This window comes from Alexandromys fortis, unplaced genomic scaffold (assembly GCF_014885135.2).
Source record: "Alexandromys fortis isolate MF-2015 unplaced genomic scaffold, M_Fortis_MF-2015_v1.1 scaffold_326, whole genome shotgun sequence".
Taxonomy (NCBI): Eukaryota; Metazoa; Chordata; class Mammalia; order Rodentia; family Cricetidae; genus Alexandromys; species Alexandromys fortis.
In genome coordinates this window covers 369,501-391,805 of record NW_026068217.1, presented here as the reverse complement: position 1 = coordinate 391,805, position 22,305 = coordinate 369,501, and the positions used below count along the sequence as shown (strand labels likewise).

The 22,305-nt window shown below is 38.4% G+C and overlaps 1 protein-coding gene across 2 annotated transcripts in view; it reads left to right on the top strand.

The window, feature by feature from the left end:
• Atp7a (ATPase copper transporting alpha) overlaps window positions 1-22,305 on the top strand; it is a 106,241-nt gene that overhangs the window by 20,866 nt on the left and 63,070 nt on the right. For both annotated transcript variants that reach the window (XM_050130472.1, XM_050130473.1), the window contains exon 2: window positions 21,538-21,676. In XM_050130472.1, the coding sequence (XP_049986429.1) occupies window positions 21,557-21,676 (120 nt within the window). In that variant the 5' untranslated portion in view covers window positions 21,538-21,556. The remainder of the gene's footprint in view (window positions 1-21,537; window positions 21,677-22,305) is intronic.

Sequence of the window (22,305 nt, the reverse complement as noted above, 5' to 3'; positions counted from 1 at the left end):
AGAAGGGGGGAAAAGGTCTTAAGGGAAAGAGAGAGGCAATACAGCACAGCATACATGTGACATGAAAGTGGAGAGACTCCTCTCAGTGGAAGTGGGAGCAAGGGGGATGGTGGGGGAGGGGTACAAGGGAGGAGGCTCAACAACAAAGTGTGTATAAAAATTCTAGAATGAAATACATTGCTTTGTATGCTAATTTTTAAAAAGGGCTAAAAGTTCATGGTGGAGGACAGACATGGTGGCATACACCTTAAATTATAGTACTTAGGGCAGAGGCAAGTGAGAGCTCTGTGAATTTCAGGCTAGCTTGGTCATGTAGCAAGTTCTAAAGCAACAAAAAGTGCATAATGGTAATAAACAGGCAGTGCACAGCAGAAATTCAGACTGTCAGAAAGTCTTATTACCAGAGGTAAAGATCACTAGGTGGACATTTTTTGCTAGCGGCTGTGATGCCTCTTTCTGGAGGATGGTTTGGTAGCAGTAGCAAAAGCTTTAAAAAGTACTAATCTGGGCTGGGTATAGTGGCACACAGCTTTAAACCCGGTACCAGGGCCACAGAGGGAGGTAAATCTCAGTGAGTTCAAGGCCAGCATGGTCTATACAGTAAGACCTTGTCTTAAAAACAACAAAAACCTGTGTGTGTGTGTGTGTGTGTGTGTGTGTGTGTGTGTGTGTGTGAGTGTAATGATCACTGTTTTTGAGGCAGGATCTCATTATGTTGCTGCGGCTGCTTTCAGACTTGTGATCGTCCTTCCTTGCTCTCCCATTGTTAGGATTATGGGCATGCTTCCCTGCCTGAATTCCATCCTCTTGTTTTTGAGACCGGGTGTTACTATGTAGCTCAGACTGCCAGTTAATTTGCACTAATCCTCAGGCTTCAACCTCTCAAGTGCTAGGATTCTAGGCATGTACCACATCTGGCTCTAACCACTTTTATGAGAGGTTAGTGGGAATATAAATTGATATACTTTTTCTAAGGTCAGTTGGACACTGTTTATCAACATTTGTATTGTAGGTACTCTGTGGCCTAGCAGTTCTACTTCTAGAATTTTTATCTAAAATAAAGACTATATACAAGGATATTCTCTGAAACAATGTTTGGAATAGGACTGAGCTGAAAATAACCTAAATGTAAATCAAAAAGGAATATAAAATATGGCATACACAATGGACTACCATGATGTAATAATTTTTTTCAGTACTGGAGACTGAACTCTGGGCCTTGCACATGCTAGCCCAGTGCTCTAACTTTGAGCTGTGTTCCCAGCCTTCATATAAGAACTTTATAAAATGGTAGGTCAGTATTTCTTCTTTTGAAACAAAGTTGTTTTTGTGGTATTGGAGATGAAACCTGAGGCCTCACTAGATAGGCACTCCTCTACTGAGCTACATCTCTATTCCTCCTTTGGTTTGATACTTGTTGCCAAGTCTGATGACCTGAGTTTTGTCCCAGAACTGACTTGGCACACCTATGCCATGTCATGCTTGCTCACAGGCCCATTCACATAAAATAAGTAAATAAAAATATAAAAGAATTTTTAAAATTTATTTATATCTTTAGAATACACTTTAGGAATGGATTCTTTTCTGTCTTTTTCTTGTATTCAAGTTCTTTTGAATGATAAAACATGCTAAGTAGGCTACATATAAAATATCTTTATAATGAGGATGAGGATATAGCTATGTTTATTTTGTTTACTAAAAAGAATACTCTCCCAACTCCAAACCATCATATTCTAATTCATATCTTCATTTAACATATGAGCCTCCGTGATTGCTAATGTGCAGGGTTTCATATAACTTTTTTTTAAAAACAAACTGGGTACTGGGGGTGCACACCTTTTTTGAAAAGAGTTTATTTAACTTTATTTTGTGTGCATTGGTGTGAAGATGTCAGATCCTCTGGAACAGACAGCTGTGAGCTGCCGTGTGGGTATTGGGAATTGAACCCAGGTCCTCTGGAAGAGCAGCCAGTGCTGTTAACCACCGATTCATCTCCCTAGCCCTCATATAACTTCTTTATGCTTTGCTTTCCATTTTATAGATTGCATGCATTCCTTGTTTGGGGGATGATTTCATTCTTAGTTACAGGTTTCTTTGCCAAAGTCAAAGTAGAATATGAGGTATGTTCTGATCTGTAAGATTCTCAATCAGACAGCTGATAATCTGGCTTCTTCTTGCTTCTCATTACAACTGGATTTTCATTGGCTTTGAAAAGTAATTGTAATCTTTGTTGCATCTTCTTATTTTAAATTTTCCTATAATTAAAGAAAACAATTTTTCAAATTTTCTTTTGTTCTTCTGTTAGAAATTTAAGGTTAAAGAACCTTACATAGGGGTGGGGGATGTAGCTCAGTTGGTAGTGTGCATGCCTAGGTTGATGTAGTAGGCCCTAGGTTGACTCCGTGGCAGCACAGAAACTGGAGTTGTAGAGGACTTTGTAATCACAGCACTATGAAGGTAGAGAAAGAAAGATCAGGATGTTCTCAGATGTATAGGTCATTTGTAGTCTGCTTGGGCTACATGAGACCCTGCTTCTAAAAATGTTATACATTTAAAGATTATTAAGTAACTTTCTGTTCATTATTTTAGTGCTCAGCACTGTTTAGTCTAGCACTAATAGAATTCTTTTTTATTAGCCCTCTCTCTCTTTTTAAAAGATTTTTTAAATTTTTTAATTATATATACTTGAATCTGTATGTGTATGCATGTGAGTACAGGTACCCATAGAGGTGAGAAAAGGATAGCAGATCCTCTGGACTGTGAGCCTCCTGACAGGTGTTGTGAACTGAACTTGCGTCCTCTGAAAATGCAGTGTGTACCCTTTTAAATTGCTGAGTCATCTCCAGCCCTAACCGGTCCTCTCCCCTCTTTCTTTTTCCTTTTATGTGTGTGCATGTATCCCTATGTGCACAAGAGACCAGAATTGATGTAGATTATTATCTTCAGTTCTCCTTTTTATTTTTATTTTTTGACAGGCTCTCTCTGGAGCCCAAAGTAGTGAGTCCCACAATCCTTTGTTTCTGTCTTCTTAGCACTGAATTACAGATACATGCTGCTGTTGGGTGTGACTTTTTAATGTAGGTGCTGGGCATCAGACTCAGACATTCATGCTTGTGTGGTAAGCACTTTACGGACTGAACCATCTCCCCATCCCTCTTTGGTTTCCTTGAAACAAGGTTTCATGTAGCTTAGGCTGCCCTTGAGCCGCTGTTTAGATAACTGGTTTTCTTGTTAGCTTTTTTTTTTTAAAGATTTATTTATTATGTATACAACATTTTGCCTCGATGTATGCCCGTACGCCAGAGGAGGGCTCCAGATCTCAGTACAGATGGTTGTGAACCACCATGTGGTTGCTGGGAATTGAACTCAGGACCTCTGGAAGAGCAGTCAGTGCTCTTAACCTCTGAGCCATCTCTCCAGCACCCCCCCCTTTTTTTTTTTTAAAAGACAGAGTTTCTCTGTGTTTCTGCCCTGGCTGTCCTAGAACTTACTCTGTAGACCAGGCTGGCCTCAAACTCACAAAGATCTGCCTGTTGCTGTCTCCCAAGTGCTGGGATTATATGTGTGTACCACCACACATGGCTTTCTCTTCGTGTGTGTGTGTGTGTGTGTGTGTGTGAGTGTGCACATGTGTGTGTTTAATGATCAACGTTCAAAGAGCCTGCAGCTCATTCTTCTCTTCTCTTCTGAGAGAGGGTCTCCCTATATAGTCCAGGGTGGGTTAAAGTTGTGATCTTCATGCCTGAAATTACAAGTGTAGGCTACTGTGCCTAACTACTTTCCAAGTTTTAACTATCTTAAATGCGCTTATCCCTATTGCTTTTATACATCTGTGGAAGTAGTCTTGTATGTTAGATTCTTTTCAGTAAAGTTGCTGAGTCATGTACATATCCTGTGTTTGTCTTACAAAATTCCCTTGTCAAAAAGGCAATAGTGTTTTAGACTTGGTTAACAGTATGATAAAATATTTTTCTATATCCTAACATTAGTGTTCTTTTAATTTCTTGCTAATGCAGTAAGCAAAGAAACATGATATCTGCGGTGGTTTGAATAAGAATGGCTCCCATGGGCTCATATATTTGAATGTTTAGTCATCAGTGAGTGGCACTTTTTGAAAAGGATTAGGAAATGTGACCTTACTGGAGGGAGTGTATCATTAATGGTGTGCTTTGGGGTTTCAAATGTGCCTGCCAGGCCTGGTCTCTCTATGTCCCTCTGTCTCTGTCTGTCACTTTCTTTCTCTGCTTGCCGGTTGGGATGTAGCTCTCAGTTACTGTTCCAGCATCATGCTTGCCACCATGCTTCTTGCCATGATGATAATGGATTGACCCTCTGAAAGTTTAAGCAAGTCTTCAGTTAAATGCTTTCTTTTATAGAGTTGCCATGGTCATGGTGTCTCTGCATAGCAGTGGAACAGTGATTAAGTCAATGTCATTGTTTTAGTTTATAGTTTGTTTACATGGTCTATTAAAAAAAATCTCACTATGCAGTCAACATTACCTTGAAATTATGATTCCTCTGTATTATCCTGTTACATGCTGGTATTACAGCAGGTTTCTTTTTTTTTTTTTTTGATCTATTACCTGTCTGTTGGTGGAAGCAGGACATTGAAGTCACACACTTTACTGTGTTGTGGTCAATCTGTGCATTTTTATCTAATAGGGTTTGTTTTTATGAAATTGGGTGTGCCAGTATTTGATGTGAATATATTTAGAATCATTACCTCCTCTTGGTAAATTGTCTTCTTGATAATATGACCTTTTAAATTTAATTTATTTCTTACTAATTTTGGTCTGAGATCTTCCTTGACAGATTTAGTGTAGTTGTTGGAGCTCGATTTGTTTAGAGTATCATTTCAGTCTTTTTTTAAAAACTATTTTATTTATTTATTTATTTATTTATTTATTATTTTTGTGTGTATTTGTGTTTTGTCTGTATGTATGTTTGTGTGAGGGTGTCAGATGTGAGTGCTGGGAATTGAACCCAAGTCCTCTGGAAGAGCAGTCTTGTTTATCATGAAGCTGTTTCTCCAGACAGTGTTTCTCTGTGTAGTCCTGGTAGTCCTGGAACTTGTTTTATTATGTAGCCCTGGCTGTCCTGGAGCTCTCTACGTAGACCAGACTGTCCTACAACTTCTGCCTCTAGTGCTGGGATTAAAGGCATGTGCTACCACACCTAGCCAATCATGAAGGCTTTTTAGTTCTCCTTCATTAGGATACTTCTGCTAAGTATAATAATCTGCTTTTCTTTCTGAGTTGTTCCTGGATTTTAGTTTCTGTTAATAAGCCTGCTGTTATTCTAGTGGGTTTGGCTTTGTTTGTGCATTGCTGCTTGTAGCAGAGAGCAGGTTGCTAAGGGTGCTAAGCTAATTGTTTGTAGAGTCTAGATATTGTCCATATCATCTTAACTAGTCTGTCTACTTTGCTGTACTCACAGTCAGTATGGCTTCATTATTACTTCACTATTAGTTCCTAGTGCTGAAAGCACAATATTGTATTTACTACTTTTGTTACTTTTAGAAGAAATTTTAGAGAAATGCTTTTAAATCTAAATGCAAGCCAGGCATTTGAAGAACTAGTAGAAAGAATATTCACAACATTTCTGTTTCTTATGTCCACTGATAATAAGTACAAAGCTGGAGCCAGTCACTAATGGCCATTGGTTTGTCTTTTTATCCTGATCCTCTTGACCTCATTCCAAATTATTGGACTAATTCATTAAACTAATCATTTATGAACTAGAGTTCAAGGCTATTATTATATTTCATGTTTAAACTATAATAAGGTGTTTGTGGTGGTACACACCTATAATTCCAGCTTTATAGAGGCTGAGGCAGGAGGATTACAAATTTAAGGCTATTTTGGGACTATGTAACAAGTTCCAGGTGAGCCCAAGCTATATAGTCCATATTTCAAATAAACCAAAAATTATCAAGAAAAATTATAAACTATATTATAAATGAAGTAATGTTTATATTTATGTTATATAAGCAAGGAAATAACTGATAATCAAATATTCTTTTGTGTTTTATTCATATTTTAGTTATTTTTTTTAACACAGGATTTCTCTGTATAGACCTGGCTGGCCTGGAACTCACTGTGTATACTAGGCTAGACTAGCTTTGAACTCAGAGTTCCAGAGTGTTAGGATTAAAGGCATGCACCACCATACCTGGTCATATTTTAGTTTTGATTATTCATTTTTCTTTGACATTTCAGGAATGTAAAACCAAAGCATGTTACATGGCATCCAGGATATAATAAGCATGGATGAGGATATGGAGATGCCAGAACCCCTGTGCATTTTTGGTAACTTGTAATATGGCCCAGTCATGGTGGAAAACAATGTGGGAGATCCTTAAAAACTAAACACAGTTACCACAAGAGTCACCAGTTCTCATCTGGACATACCCCAGACAGATGAAAACCAGACTTGACCAGATATTTATATGCAACTATCTATTACAGCATTATTCACAATAGTTTAAAGGTGGGAGGAGCACAAGGTTTTGACTCATCCAACCCAATTTGTTTTGACTCACCAGAATTTATTGGTAGGCTATTAGATTGCTTATAGAGCCGGCAGGAAGGATCGTCAGCCAGATTTAGAAAATGAGCAATAACCTAAAGAAGATAAAACAGAGCAAACAAGGTCACACCTTAAATAATTTGATGAGGACTTCAGTGGTACTGACTTTCTCAGATTAATGGATAATGTAGTGTGTATATACAGTGGAGTGGTGTGTGTGTGCATGAACTCTGTGTGTGTGTGTGTGTGTGTGTGTGTGTATGTGTATTTTCAGTTCTAAAAAGAAACTACTTTATTTTTGGTTTTTCAAGACAGGGTTTTTCTGTGTAGCTTTGGAGCCTGTCCTGGAACTCACTCTGTAGAACATACTGGCCTCAAACTCACAAAGATCCTCCTGTCTCTGCCTCCTGAGTACTGGGATTAAAGGCCTGTCCTACCACTGTCTGGCATGGGAAGTAGAATTTTTACTACAACTTATAAATATTTTTAGAGAAAGATCAGATATCATTGAAACCTGTATGTGAGGAAAACCATTTTACTTTTGAGTATTCTGAATGACTACAACTTGAAAATCAGTAGTATAACATACTGATTGTTGTTTATAGGAGGCTATTTCAGTTCATGACTTTATAGAACAAAAATAAAGTGAAATTCTGTGATGAGAAGAACAAAACGAAAAGTTGTTTATTTGTATTTATGTGTGAATCTGTATGACATTTTTTGCACCATGTGTGTGAAGGAGCCCTTGGAGATTAAGAAGAAGGCATAAGATGCCCAGGAACTAGAGTTATAGATGGTTTTGAGCAATCATGTGGGTGCTGAGAACTGAACCAGGGTTCTCTGCAAGAGCAGTAGTAAATGCTTTTAACTGCTGAGTTGTCTCTCTAGCACCAAGATTTTCTTATTTTGAAATATAATGTAGCCAAGACTGGCTTGGAACATACTGTATAGCTCTGATTAACCTTGGATTCTTGATCATTCTTCTTTCACCTTTCAAGTGTAGGAATTACAGGCATGTGCCAAAATGCCTAGCTAAGTCTAGTCTAGTCATTTTTTTAAAAAACCTAAAACATTCATTCATTTATTTAACAATATTTATATGTAGGTCCAAGGTCCTTTCTTTGTATATGGATACTTTAGAAATTTCATTTATCTTTTAAAAATATTTTAGTTATTTTAATTTTACTTATTTTTTGTGTTTTGCCTGCATATATGTCTGTGCGCCATGTTTGTCCCTGGTGTCTAAGCAAGCCAGAAGAGGGCATCATATCTCTTAGGTCTGGAGCTATTGAAGTTTATGAGCCATCAGGTAGGTGCTGGACCTGACCGTGAATCCTCTGGCTGTGGTGCGGGGCAATTGTCTATATTTTGTCAATTATGTTTTAAATAAATGCTGATTGGCCAGTAGTCAGGCAGGAAGTATAGGCAGGACAACTAGACAGGAAGTAGAGGCGGATCAATGAGAACAGGAGGATTCTGGGAGAAGGGAAGCTCCCTTTGCAGTCCTGTCCAGACACCGAAGAAGCAAGATGGGACTCACCACTGAAAAAGGCACTGAGCCATGTGGCTAACACAGATAAGAATTAATATAAGTTATAAGAGTTAATAAGAAGCCTGAGCTAATGGGCCAATCAGTTTATGATTAATGTAGACCTCTGTGTGATTTCTTTGGGATTTAACAACTGCAGGAACTGGGCAGGACGGAAAACACCAACAACTCTGAGCCATCTCTGCAGCACCCATCTTTTTCTTTTTTGTATAAACCATACTGATTGTTTCATTCCAGATTGCCTGTTTTTAGTTTGATTGTATTAAAACAGTGGTTGGCAACCTTCCTAATGTCGTGACTCTTCAATACAGTTCATCATGTTATGGTGACCCCAACCATAACATTTTTTTATTGCTGTTTCATAATTATAATTTTGCTACTGTTATGAATCAAAATATAAATATTTTTGGAGATAGAGGTTTGCCCAAGGGGTCAAAAACCACAAGTTGAGAACTGCTGAATTAAAAGGAAGCAAATTAAAGATGTCAGACTTATTTCAGATTGTAAAGTTTGTCTTTATACAGATAGTTAGGCAGTAACTTTACGCTTCACCTTTATGAACTGATTCTAAAGCATTCACCTTTATTTTCATAGGGAAAAATCTTTTATATTCTTATTTTAACAGTTTACATAATATTTAATTAAATTGTACAATTATGAGATCAGTGGACACAAAGAGCTTGAAGGTCAAGGACAACTGATTGTTAACATGCTGACAGTTGTGATAGAGTGAAGACTGTGCATTCAAGTGACAGCTTCTAGAAGTTAAGCACACTATGGGAGCCTGCAATGATGGAAGCCAGACCATCCACTAAACTGCTAGAGGTTGCTTAAGAGAACTTTTAACAGAGTGAAATTTGCTTTTTCTCGTTTAATTTTCCTTGCATGAGAGTAGACCTACATCCTTGTTTGTAATGGCCACCTGCTATTTATTGCTTGTGTATTAGGCTTGGTTCTTGTTTGCAGCAACATAAAATAGTGCTCACTCACCTAACCAGAAAAGGAATGTATTGGTAGGTGATTAGATTGCTTATAAAATAAACAGAGGATAGTTGTCTTACCTTGCTTGAGAACCCAATGAAGCTAGAAGAGAACAAAGTCATACATACCTTGGGAAGAGAGTGGTAAGGACCTTTTCACTAGCACTGGATTTCTTGGGACTTCTGCCACTGTCGCTGCTGGAGTGTTATAACATTAGTTATAATTGGGAAATTTTGTGGTTGTTATAACAAAAGTTATATTTTTTTCTCTTCTTAAGGCAGGTTCATGTAGTTCAGGCTGGCCTCAAATTCATTATGTACTCAAGGATGACCTTGGGCTTCCACTTCCCTAGTGCTGGAGTTAAGGGCATGCTTCACCATGCCTGGTTTGTCTATGCACTGCTAGGAATCTAGTGCTTCATGTGGAGTGCTTTCTGTTTTGTTTCGTTTTTAAGACAGGGTTTCTCTGTGTAGCCCAGATTGTCCTGGAATTCACTCTGTAGACCATGCTGGCCTCAAACTCAGAGATCTCTGTAACTGGGAGGTTTCTTTCCTGCCTGCCAGTTCCCAAATAACAACTCAGAGGCTTAATATTAATTATAAACTCTTTGGCCTATTAGCCCAGACTTATTATTAACTAGCTCTTAAATCTTAAATTAACCCATTTCTGTTATTCTATATTTTACCATGAGGCCCGTGGCTTGTTATCTCACATCTTGCTTCCCCAGTGGCTGCTGGCATCTCCCCTGACTCCACTTTCTTTTTCCCTGGGTTTAGCTTGGCTTTCCCACCTAGCTATATTCAGCTTTCCCATAAGCCAAAGCAGCTTTATTAATCAACCAATAAAAGCAGCACTTATTTGCAGTGGACAGAAAGGTATCCCACATCAGATCTCTGCCTCCTGAGTGCTAGGATTTAAGGCAATAGCACCACTACTGCCCAGCTAGGTAGAGTGCTTTCTGTACATATAAAAGCCAGGCAGTATGTTTTTTAAATCCCAGTGCTATGGGGCAGAAACAGGTATATCCCTGGAACTCATTGGCTAGACAGCCTACCTAGCTGAATCATTGAACTTTCTGGTCAAGTGAAAAACCCTGTCACAAAAATATAAGGTACAAAGAGATTGAGGAAGATAAGTGATGCCAACCTCTGTTCTCCACACATACACATACATGTACTCACCCACACAGACACAAGACCTCTCTTTCCCTCACACACCCACATATCCATATCCCCCTAATTCTAGAAAAAAAATGCAATCATGCCAAGAGCAGACAAGAGGGCTATCACAGGCTGTGATCATCAAAGAGATGAAAAGCAAAATTGATTTTATACTGTATGTGTTTAAGTAGGAAAATCTTTTTGGTAAGCTAAGCATACCAGTCTACAGGTGTCTTAAGAACTCTCTAAGGCTACTTCATGTTCCATGTAACTTTTGGTTTTTCATCTATCCTTTGTTTCAGGTCCCCATCTAGTTCTCTTTCTGTCTGTCTGTCCTCCTCCTCCTCCTCCCCCTCCTCCTCCCCTCCTCCTCTTCCTCCTCCTTCTCTTCCTTCTCCTTCTCTTCCTTCTCTTCCCTCCTCCTCTTCCTCCTTTTTTGAATTTCAACTTCCATCTTGGTTGTTAAAAAGTGTGGCAAGTTGGTTTGAGTTCCACTTTGCAGCCTGTCCTGTCCTCTTTTGAAGGCCTGACTTAACAATATTTTTTTTTGGTTAAACAACATGTAAATCTATCATTTTCTTCATAATATTGAATTAGGTCTTTCCACCAGCTTTCATAAACGAGTACTGCACACTATTAGATTGGTCTTCATTCTTCAGTTCATCTGTTGTAGAATTTATTTTTCTTCATTTTGACTATCAATGTTTAGTTTTTCTGTTAGAATGTTTTTTATGCAGTTCTAGGGGCTGGAGCAGTGACTCAGTGAGTAAAGTATTTGCGTGGAAGCATAAAGACCTGAATTTGGATCCCAAGAACCCACAGAAATGCCAGCCATGGGGTCTTGTTCCTGTAACTTCAGTTCTGGGATGCAGAAGAGAGGATCCTGAAAGCTTCCTGACCAACTAGCCTAGCCAAGGTAGTGGTGATCAGGTTCAACAAGAGATCTTGTCTTCGAAAATTATGGTGGAGAGTGAAAGATAGTAACTAAAGTAGATTTCAGGCCTCCACTGTGCACCTACAAGAGAACACACCCATACACCTCCTACAAATATTTTATGGAATTGTTGAAATTACTCCATGTATTTAAGGGAATTCCAGAGCGGCTTGATATATAGGCATTTGCATCATCCTCTTCAGTTTTTGGTCTGTATGTTGGGAAAAAGCAAGGGTTCTGGCCTCCTACTGGTCCTAGACTTTTCATTGTCCTCTAAATTAAGGAAGCAGCCAAAGGGTTTTTTTTTTTTTTTTGAGACAGTGTCTGGTTATGGAGGTAAAGTTGCCTTCAAGCTCAGCATTCTCTTGCCTCAACCTCTAGAATACTAGGAAGACCATCTTTGTACATATTTATTCATCCTGTGTATATCTTTTTTTAAAGGACATTGGCCCATTTTTTTATGTATGTCTGTGCCACCCTGTTACATGTGAGATATGGAGGTCAGACTAACTTCAACTTACAGTGCTGTTTCTTAGGCTCCTTCTACCTGTTGTTTGAGACAGTGTCTCACTTGAACTTGGGCCTTGCTGACAAGATTAAGCTATTTGGCTAGTGAGCGTCCTCAGTGATAGGTTTATGAGTTAAATTCACTGTGCTTGTCTTCCTCCCCTCTCCATGTATTTTTTGAGATGGGATCTTACAGTGTAGTCCCTAGCTGGCCTGAAACTCTCTATGTAGACTAGCTCTATGTAGCTGGCTTTGAATTTGCAGAGATCAGCCTGTCTCTGCCTCTGGAATCAGTAGGATTAAAGGAGTGGGTTCTATGATGGTCACGCTTGCCATTTTAACTTGGATAATCTGGATTGAATTTAGGTCTTTAAGCTTCTGCAACCAAGCACTTTACCTACTGAATCATCGTCTCTCCAGTCCTATTTACCTATTTTTAAATTCTTTTTGTTTTAGTACAATACTTATCTGTTGGTTGTTTTGTTATTGTTTTGAGATAGTGTCTCAGTATGTAGACCAGGCTGTCCTCAAATTCACAGAGTTCTACTTGCCTCTGCCTCCCAAGTGCTGGGATTAGATGTGTGCTGTCTGTCTGTCACTCTATCTATATGCACACTACTTGCATGTCTTGTGCCTGTGGAGGCCAGAAAAGATCAGATTCTCTGGAACTGAACTTACAGATGGTTATCAAACGCCATGTAGATGCTGGGAATTAAACCCAGTTTCTTTGGAAGAAGAGCCATTCTCCTAACTGTTGAATCATTTCTTCAGTTCAAGACTTTTAAATAATTAGCACCATTAAGGCTGGGGCTATAGCTCAGTTGTAGAATAAAACTTGCCTATCATGCACAAAGCCCTGGGTTCAAAAATGCTCTAAAATGTTTTTATTATTTGAGATTATAATATAATTAATTGCATCACTCCTCTTTCTTTGTATTCCTTCTAGTCCTTTCCATGTGCCCCTTTGTTCTCATTTAAATCATGGCCTCTTTGATGTTTTTTTTTGTGTTACTAGTTATATAAATACAACCTGCTCAGTCTATATAATGTTACTTGTATGTATGTTTTTAGGGCCGACTATTTGGTGTTGCATAACCAACTGGTGTGTTCTTCCCTGGGGATGATAATTTCCCCCACTCTCAGCATTCTTTAGTTGCCTGGAATTCTTTATATAGCCTTGAGACCTCCTGGTCCTTCCCCTCTCCACTTTGGCATGTTGATTGGTGTCATCCTTTTTCAGTTGTTTAAGCAGTCATGTTGGTAAGACTTGGGTATAGCTTCTCTGACACTTCTAGGAGATACAATTTCACTGCAAACTTCCTGTTCCTTTGGCCTTTACAGTCTTTCCATTACCATCTTCTGCAATCATCTCTGAGCCTTAGGATCAAAAAACCTCCTTTTTTTATTTTTATTTATTTATTTATTTATTTATTTATTGGATTTTCAAGACAGGGTTTCTCTGTAGCTTTTTGGTTCCTGTCCTGGAACTAGCTCTTGTAGACCAGGCTGGCCTTGAACTCACAGAGATCCACCTGCCTCTGCCTCCCGAGTGCTGGGATTAAAGGCTTGCACCACCACCGCCCGGCTTCTTTTGGATTTTTGAGACAGGGTTCCCTGGCTGTCCTGGAACTTGCTCTGTAGAATGGGCTGTCCTTGAACTCAGAGATCCACCTGCCTCTGCTTCCCAAGTGCTGGGATTAAAGGTATGCACCACCACACTTGGCTCTATTATATTTTTATACTTTACTTTTTGCCAACCAACCAACAAATATGAAATAATAGGTTTTTTCAACTTTATATGGATAGTTAAATTTTGACAGTATTAATTTTCATATGTATTTGTAGTAATAGGAGCAGCGGGGCTGCGTCCCCAGCATCCCGGCCACCTGGCTAGCTTATGCCCCGAAATAACAACACACAAACTGTATTCTTTTAAACACTGCTTGGCCCATTTCTATCTAGCCTCTTCTAGACTAATTCTCACACCTGGACTAACCCATTTCTAATCATCTGTGTAAGCACCCCAAGGTGCGCTTACCGGGAAGATTCTAGCCTATGTCCATCCTGGGTTGGAGCTTCATCACGTGTGTCTCAGAGAGCAGAGCTATCACGTCTCTGCTCCAGAGAGCAGAGCTGTCGAGTCTGAGCTCACTTCCTCTTCCTCCCAGCATCCTGTTCTGTTTACTCCTCCCATCTATGTTTTAACCTATCAGGGCAAGCAGTTTATTTAATTAACCAATGACCTTCCTCCATCATGTATTTAATTTTTTGCATGTATGATTTGGAATACTGTCTTGCCTTAGAACTAAAATTTTAAAGTAGATGTTTCCCCCTTGAAGAAATCTATATTGGGGACTAGTTGTGTTGATTAATGATGAGGTACTCAGAACTGAAAAACAATGAAAAAAATCTATTATTATAGAAGTCTTTATAATTTGCCTGCAAGTTGTATTTGGCAAACTTGACTCTGATGATTGTTTTGATAGGGGTATACTTTCCAACCACCTCTTTTCTTAGAATCTAAGACTGCTGCATTAAGTCCACATTTAAGGGTTGGAAAGTGATTGATTCTTTCATGTTGTTAAGCAGTTCAATCTGATTTCCTCCACCTTTGAGGATGATAGCTGCCCTGGCTAAAGCCCTGTCGCATTCACTGGAAACATTCACTCTCCTTCTAGTCTTATGGCATGGCAGCAGTTGTTTAGCTTGTGATAGAAAGGTTCTTGGAGACCTGAAGAATGCTTATCAATTTCCGGGTAACCTGTTTTCTTTGCAGGGTACTAATATTTTTCAAGCATTCTTCCATATTGCTTCATTTTTGTCTGGCTTTGCTTTATGGCTTTTGCAAGCATTGCCCTATTAAGTTAATTATTTTGATGCTATGATTAACCCTGGATTTCTTCCTGACCTGGTCTGTGTGAGTACATCTGAGCTTTAGCTCCTTTATTCTAAAGGAGTTTACCACTTTGCTTATTATATATTAGGACTGTTGAGATATGTATGTGAAAGTTTTCAGCTATGCGGTACTCTAGGAATCTGAGGTACACATATTGCTGTTGTATGACTGATTATTTGCAGATGCTCTGACTAGTGTAAAAGTCATAAAATAGGCAGTAAAGCAAATGTTCTATGCTGTTTCGACGTTACTAATATTTCTTTTAGTATTGACTCCTAATCTTGTAAGAATGGCCACATGAAAAGAACAATTATGTATTAAAGCACACTCCTTACATACTCCACCTGTTTCATCTGGATCCTAGTCCTTCTTAATGATAGTTGTCTGATGAAAGAAAGTTAGCACTCATTATTTTGAAAACAGATTATATAGTAGGATTAGTTTTCCTTTTGAAAGCATTCACAATTTAAAGTAAAGGGATGTTATATATAATAACAGAGGGTAGGGCCTTTTCTGTCTCTTTACATTGCAGTGGTAGTGATTTCCAGTGAAAGCAAATGGGTAGGAAAAAATTAAGTCGATTTGGAAATATTGTGTTGCTACCCTGGAGTCAACTAGTTCAGTGTAGTTTGCACAGCTAGAAATTATCCACGTGTTTAACTAAACAGACTTTTAAAAATTTAACAAAATAGGCTTGTTTGTATAGCTCTGCTGTTATAGAAATGGGTTATTTGGGCTACTTATATGTTTGAATTATTTGTTAATCATCTCAATATAATTTTCAGTCTAGCTAAATTATATTTCAGTGTTTGTAACTTCTAATTTCTCTACATTCCCTACATCTGCCTCAACTGTTTTCTTTTAAAATGGCCCTTTGTCTGTAAAAATTATTATAGAGCCAGGTATAGTGGTTCACCCGTTTAATTCCAGCACTCAGGAGGCAGAAGCGGTAGGATCTCTGAGTTCTAGGCAGCTGGTACTATATGAGACCCTATCTTAAAAATTCATTATATTGATAGTCTGAGGCAGGAGGATCATGAGTTTGAGATCAGCCTAGGCTAAATAATAAGAGCCTGTTTCAAGAAAAAAAATGCAGCAAGGAGTCAGGCGTGCTATTGCATGCTTACACCTCTAGTACTTGGGAGACAGAGACCACCTGGGAGTTGAGGCCAGCCTGGAACACATGATACTTTGTCTCAAGAGAAAAAAAAAAAACAGTTGGGAGTCAGGCAGAGTGCTGCATGCTTCTAGTCCCAGCATTTAGGAGGCTTACAAAAGAGGATATTTCTGCCGGGCGGTGGTAGTGCAGGCCTTTAATCCCAGCACTTGGGAGGCAGAGGCACTATCTCTATGAGTTCAAGGCCAGCCTGGTCTATAAGAGCTAGTTCCAGGACAGGCTCTAGAAACTACAGGGAAACCCTGTCTCGAAAAACCAAAAAAAAAAAAAAAAAAAAAAAAAGAGGATATTTCTCTGAATTTGAAGCCAGCTTGGGCTACATAGTGAATTTGAGGTCAGTCTGATATACATAGCAAGATCTTGTCAAAAGAAAACCACAGGAAACTATAATGAGAGGCCTGTAGAAAGAGGAGATCTTATACCATACTTACGTGTCCACTATCCAGCCTAAGAAGTCGACCATCTAAGTAGTTGAACTGCTCTTTTGCTTTCCTCTACAGTTAAGCTCCTTCTCTTTTCCACCCCATTTCTTCATATATATATATACATACATACATGTAAACAGAACAGAAAATGTTTTATGGTTTTACATTTTTGTGTCCTAAAACATTTCTCTCAATTCTGGGTTTCACCTTGTTGCTCATGGCTCTAGTTCAGAGTTTTTCAGCCTGTCCTGCTGATATTTGTGGCCAGATAAATTTTTATGAGGGGCTTCCTTCTCCATCACAGGTTGCTTGGTGGTATTCCTGGTCTATATTTGCTAGAGGCCAGTAATCCTCTCCCTTGACCTCAATGTCTCTAGGCACTGCAAAATGTCCCATTGTTGGTGACGTCATTTGCACTTAGAATCACTTTTCTAGTTGATTCATTTTAACTGCTGTATCATGCTCCAGCATGACATTGTAACAAATCTCTATTTCATTTATCCACTGATGGATGTTTAGGTTATTTCCAAAATGTTAATAATTAGGAAGACTGCTTCAGTGAGACTTTTTGTTCATATTCATTCTCTTTCTCAATCCCCCTTTTAATTCTTTCTGATAGGGTCTCACTAAATAGCACTAAATGTTCTGAAACTCTCTGTTTATGCAGACCAGATTGGTCTCAAATTTAAGGCAGCCCTGTGTCTGCCTCCCAAGTGCTGAGATTACAGGTGTGAGCCACCTTCTTTATGCTTTCTCAGGCACATCTGTGAGACTCTCCCTGGGAGAGGGATAGAAGCAGAGGGATAGAAGAGGTTGACTTCTGTTATATTCATATTTTGAACTCTACCAGATATTGCCACATAATCTCTGTAATTGTAGAAATTTATATTAGTCAGATGAATTAAAAAAAGATACTGTCGCTGGACAATGGTGGTGCGCACCTTTAATCCCAGCACTTGTGAGACAGGTGATGTGGGATTTCCCTCTGTATGCTGTGAATATGATTGGTTAATTAATAAATAAAACTGCCTTGGCCTATTGATAGGGTAGGCGGGGAAAACTAAGTGCTGGGAGGAAGAAAGGCAGAGTCAGAGAGAAGCCATGGAGCTGCTGTGGGCGACAGACATGTTGAAACCTTGCCAGTAGGTCACGACCTTGTGGTGATGCACAGATTAATGGAGATGGGTTAAATTAAGATGTAAGAGCTAGCAAATAAGAAGAGCTAGCTAATGGGCCAAGCAGTGATTTAAATCGTATGGTTTCTGTGTGATTATCTTGGGACTGAACAGCTGGGAACCAACAAGTGGCCTCCTTGCAACACAGAGGCAGGCAGATCTCTGTGAGTTTTAGGCCAGTCTGGTCTACAAAGCAAGTTCCAGGACAGCTAGAGCTAAAACAGTGAAACCTTGTCTTGAAAAGCTAAAATAAATAAACAAAAAAATACTGTCATTCTATATCAGTACCTTATATGGTCAGATTTTGAAATTTTTGTCAGATAAATGATATTCAATTATGATTTTAGTTTATTTCCTTGATTGTCACAGGGATTTAAAAAACCTATCTGGATATAACTGTATTAAAAAAGAATTAAATTTTTACTGTATGATAATTTATTAAGAATCCAGAAACTTTCTTCAAATCATGAGGCCTTATCTTACAGGAGTTTAAAACTATTTGTGTTTCTATGATGAACTTTAAGAAGGGGTTCTGGCCAGGCAGTGGTAGCATATGCCTTTAGTCCCAGCGCTTGGGAGGCAGAAGCAGGCAGGTAGCTATGAGTTCAAGGCCAGACTAGTCTACAGAAAAATTCTAGGACAGCCAGGACTGTTACACAGAGAAACCCTGTCTCAAAAAACCAAAAAAAGAAAAAAAAAAGGAAAGAAAGGGAAAAAAAACAGAAAAAAGAAGTGGTTCTGGACTGTGTACGTTTTGGGGTTTGTATCAGAGATGATGATCTAGTTGTAATGCTACTCTTCTTGTAGGAATGGCATTACTGTCTGTTTAGGGAGTGACTAAACTATTTTAATAACTAGAAATTATTTCCCTTAGTGTTGTTGAATGCTTTTGTCTCAGAGTCACTTGCTATTAATAGCCGTGTACCAAATTTGTCTCTTTGATATTGTGATCCAAAGCCTGCATTTTTTTCATACCATATGAAATTTTAAATTGCTTATGCACTGTTTCCTAAGTCATTTTACTAAATGCAGTGCAAGGTTACGATACATAGTCACAGTTTTATACTTACTTTAAAGACATTTAAAATTTTTTAGATGGATATGACACAAAGTCATATTTGATATGTATTATGTCCATATGTATGTGTTATCTATCAGTAAGTGGATGATGAAATCCTCTGAAGTTTTATGTGTGTGATCTAGTTGAAATAGAATTTTGAAAAACAAATCAAAAGAAAAATATATGTATTCATAGTTTATTTGCCATACTTAAATTAAGATGTTGTGGGAAATCCAACTGTATTACTGTAATTTTCATTTATGTTCAGACATTGTATTCTGATCTCCCTAATATGTGAATCCCAAGAGAATTTTTTTTATTAAAGAGGCTGTGTCAAAATACCTGACAAGAAGCAACTTGAGCCCTTGAAAAGATGCTTAATATTATGAGTAGTTAGGAAATCGGGATCAAAACCATGAGATACCTTTTCCTATCTACTAGTATGGCATGAGAAAAGTCAGAGCCAGGGCATAGTGGTCCCCATCTGTAATTCCAGCTCTTAGGATGAGGAAGTGGTAAGATTTAAAGTTTCAAGCCATCCAGTAAGGAAGAACAAGACCTTGTCTCAAATCACAAAGCTAACCTCACTGTACACACACAGTAAGAAGCAGATAGCAGCAAGCATCTCTGAGGAGGTAAGGAAACTGAAGTTCTCATATACTATTGGTGGGGGTTCTGCTATGGAATACCCTGGAAGTTACTCAGGCAGTTAGTTAAGCGGAGTTATGACACAGCACTCTTCAGTTTTACCTAAAGAAAATGAAAGCACAAAATTTCTACCAACATTTATAACATCAGTATTTATATGAAGCAAAAGTGGAGATAACTCAAATGTCCATCAGCTAACAAGTAGATAGTCAAAATGTTCATGTATTCTACTGTAAGAGGAATGTGTATTAGTATGTACTACAATATACATCAAAGCTACAAACAAACAAAATGAGGCCAGGTCACAAGAGATAGCATATTATATTATTCCAGTAATATGAAATAACTAGAAGAGGAATACTATATATACAGAAAGATTAGTGGTTGCCTGGCACTGAGGGCAGATGACCTTAGGAGTAGTGAGGGGATAACGTTTCATTATGAGGTGATAAAAATGTTCTAAATTTAACTGTGGTTATGGCTACATTTGTGGATGCATGTGTTAAGAACCATTGAATTTTATATTTTAAATAGGTGAGATAAATGTCAACCATGCCTCAATAAAACTTTAAAATGCTTCTGAGAGAATTGCATATCTGCATGTACAAGAATGTCACCTGAAGATCAGTTGTCCTCTGAACTCTGTCATATACATGCGTACACATAAACAAACATACATTCCCCTCCCCTCTTACTTATTTGGCACTGAGTATTACTATATAAGTTGAACTTGGATTGAACTATTTTTAAAAATATTTTATTTTATATGAATGGGTGTTTTGCCTTCATGTATATATCTGTGTACCACATGTGTGCCTGGTGTTCAAAGAGGGCAGAAGTGGGTGTAGGATCCCCTGAAATTTGAATCACAGATGGTTGTGAGCACTATGTGAATGCTGGGAGTTAAATCCAGGCCCTCAAGAAGAGCAGCCAATGCCTAGCCTTGAATTCTTTTTTTTTTAAAGATTTATTTATTTATTATGTATACAACATATGCCTTGATGTATGCCTGCACGCCAGAGGAGGGCGCCAGACCTCAGTACAGATTGTTGTGAGCCACCACGTGGTTGCTGGGAATCGAACTTAGGACCTCTGGAAGAGCAGCCAGTGCTCTTAACCTCTGAGCCATCTCTCCAGCCCTAGCCTTGAATTCTTTATGATAGCCTACTGTCATAGCCTTCCAAGTCCTGAGATTACAGGTAGACACCACCACACTCATAGTCTCCAATGCCTTTAATGAGCTACTCTTAGAAATTAGCATATTGTCATGACCATCATAATTATTTATTGGAAGCATCACCAAGTCTAAGTCATACTCAGGGTGAAAAGGGTTACATTCCATTTTTGAAGGGAGCAGCAGAGTCTGTGGATGTGCTGTAAACTCACTACAGCAGTGGTTCTCAACCTTCCTGGTGCTGCGTCCTTTAATACAGTTCCTCATGTCGTGGTGACCCCCAACCATACAATTATTTTCATTGCTACTCCATATCTGTAATTTTGCTACTGTTCTGAGATTGTAATATAAATATCTGTGTTTTCTGATGGTCTTAGGCGACCCCTGTGCAAGGGTCATTTGACCCCTAGAAGGGTCACGACTCACAGGTTGAGAACCGCTGCACTAGAAGAAGACTGAACTTTAGTAAGCAATGAACAGAATAAATAAGCAAATTGTGGAGCTGCATATTAGAAGATGGGGAGTTCTATAGAAAAAATAGACATAAGGGGACTAGGGATATGTTTGTATTGAAGGGCTATATAGGTTGCCATTTTAAACATGGTATCAATGTAGGCCCCATGACAAAGGTTAAAGACTTCAAATGGATGAGAAAATTAGCTAAGCAGATTTCTGAAAGTGAGGAGTCCCAAACCAAGAGAATAGCTAAACCAAAGCCCTTGAGTGGCAGTCGCCCAGTAGGCGGTGTGACAGGCACAAAGTCAGGTGTGCTGAGTGATTGGAGACCAGAGAGGTCAGTTTGAGGTGGGCAGACAGGGGAAATCATGTAGAACTCTATGAATAGCCTAAGGACTATTGACTGTTTTGGTTCTTCGGTCTACATCCAAATATTACATGAGGTTATATGCTAAACATGTTTCATAATCAGGAAAGTAGTTTCTAAAGGCAAGTTACATTTTAAATTTTTCTTTTATTTTGCTTATTTTTATGTGTGTGTCTATATGTGGATGTCGGAGAACAACTTTAGGGATTTGTTTCTCTTCTACCATGTAAGTCCAGGGGCTTGAACTCAGGTCATTGACTAAGCCATCTTCTTGGTCCCAAAAATTTATTACTTGGAGTGTTGTATGTTTTTAAATTAGCTTAGCCATAGAAATCTACTTTCCTTTACTTCATCAAAGATTAGTTGAAAGGTTTTCCTCAGCAAGTATGAAAGAATGGTGATCACATTTTATTATTAGCACATTTTCAATTGGAGGTGTGGAGAAAAGGTGATAAAGATTATTTCCGTGGCTGAATTAATGATTTTATATTCTCTAACAGGAATGTAAAGACATCAAAAATGGAACCAAGTATGGATGTGAATTCAGTCACTATCTCTGTTGAGGGAATGACATGTATTTCCTGTGTCCGGACCATTGAACAGCAGATCGGGAAAGCGAATGGTGTCCATCACATTAAAGTAAGTTTCTCTTTGTAGGTCAGTAAGATGCCATCAACAATAATTCTGGTAAGAATTACTTCTGTTACTGGGATTGAAGCCATCAAACCAACACATTGACTAAAAAATAAAATACACTGCTATGCTGATACTAAATAATCTGTATAATAATATATAATAGTAATAACTATATAATAGTTGTATAATAATAACTTATCTAGTTAATTCTGTTTTAAGAAAGAAATCCAGGTATAATTGAGGCAGAAGGTTCACTTGAGGTCAGGAGTCTAAAGATCAGTGTGGAAAACACAATCAGTCCTAGTCTTAAAATAAACAGCAAAGAAAAAGAACAAGTGTTCAAATATGGACTCTATTGTGGTTGCGTATGTGTGCTTTTTACTACTCCTAATTTCTGTCTTTTTATTTGAAACAAGGTTTGGACGTGTAACCCCAAATGGCCTCAAACTCAGGATCCTCTTGCTTCAAGCTCCCAAATGCTAGAATTCTAAGTATATAGGGTCATGATGAGATTGAATTTACTTTTAACTTCATGCTGGGTGAAAATATATGATCTCAGAGAATGAGCTAGGAATTTTTTTCTCTTTTTATAGCATTAGTGATTATTTTGTGATCACAGTTTATATGACGTA